Source organism: Morone saxatilis, unplaced genomic scaffold (assembly GCF_004916995.1).
Source record: "Morone saxatilis isolate NCDOM2014 unplaced genomic scaffold, NCSU_SB_2.0 Contig12, whole genome shotgun sequence".
Taxonomy (NCBI): Eukaryota; Metazoa; Chordata; class Actinopteri; family Moronidae; genus Morone; species Morone saxatilis.
The window spans coordinates 4,814,089-4,814,569 of record NW_023339674.1 but is presented as its reverse complement, the minus strand read 5'-3'; the positions used below and the strand labels follow the sequence as shown (position 1 = coordinate 4,814,569).

The following is a 481-nucleotide window of genomic DNA, read 5'->3' as shown; positions in this document are numbered from 1 at the left end:
AAAAAAAAAAAAAAAAACCAAGATGGCATCGAGTTCAGATCACGGGCTGAAAAGAGATGTTTGGAAAAGTAAGTTCACTGTAATTAGAGAGTGCTTATTGTCCACTTCACTCACAACGTCTGCGTACACGTTGAGCTATTCACTGCGTGTTGTTTGTATTAAATTATACTTCCTTTACTCTGAATCCTGCACTGAAAGTGGACGTCAAGTTTTTTTTTTTTTATTCTGCAGCGGAAGTTTTACCAACTTGGATTGGTTGGAAGTATCCACAAGGGTTATTATAGGAGCAGACTTCATTGTTGTTGTTAAACACCTTGTTGTTGTTGTTTATCATAACCACACGGTCGTCTTGTATCCCACTCTTGGAGAGCATAGTCGGGGTTGAGGTCACTTTGTATCGCCTGTAGCCCCACCTCATTATGTACAGGCTAACGTTAGCACAACATGGTTTCGGGATAAGTAATAAACCCACGACACATGT

The 481-nt window shown here is 40.1% G+C and overlaps 1 protein-coding gene across 1 annotated transcript in view; it reads left to right on the top strand.

Moving 5' to 3' along the window:
- Positions 1 to 6: 6 nt before the first annotated feature.
- The window catches only part of stxbp3 (syntaxin binding protein 3), a 10,001-nt gene continuing 9,526 nt past the window's right edge, over positions 7 to 481 (top strand). Inside the window, exon 1 of the mRNA XM_035653822.1 lies at positions 7 to 68. Coding sequence (XP_035509715.1) covers positions 23 to 68 — 46 coding nt within the window. The 5' untranslated portion in view covers positions 7 to 22. The remainder of the gene's footprint in view (positions 69 to 481) is intronic.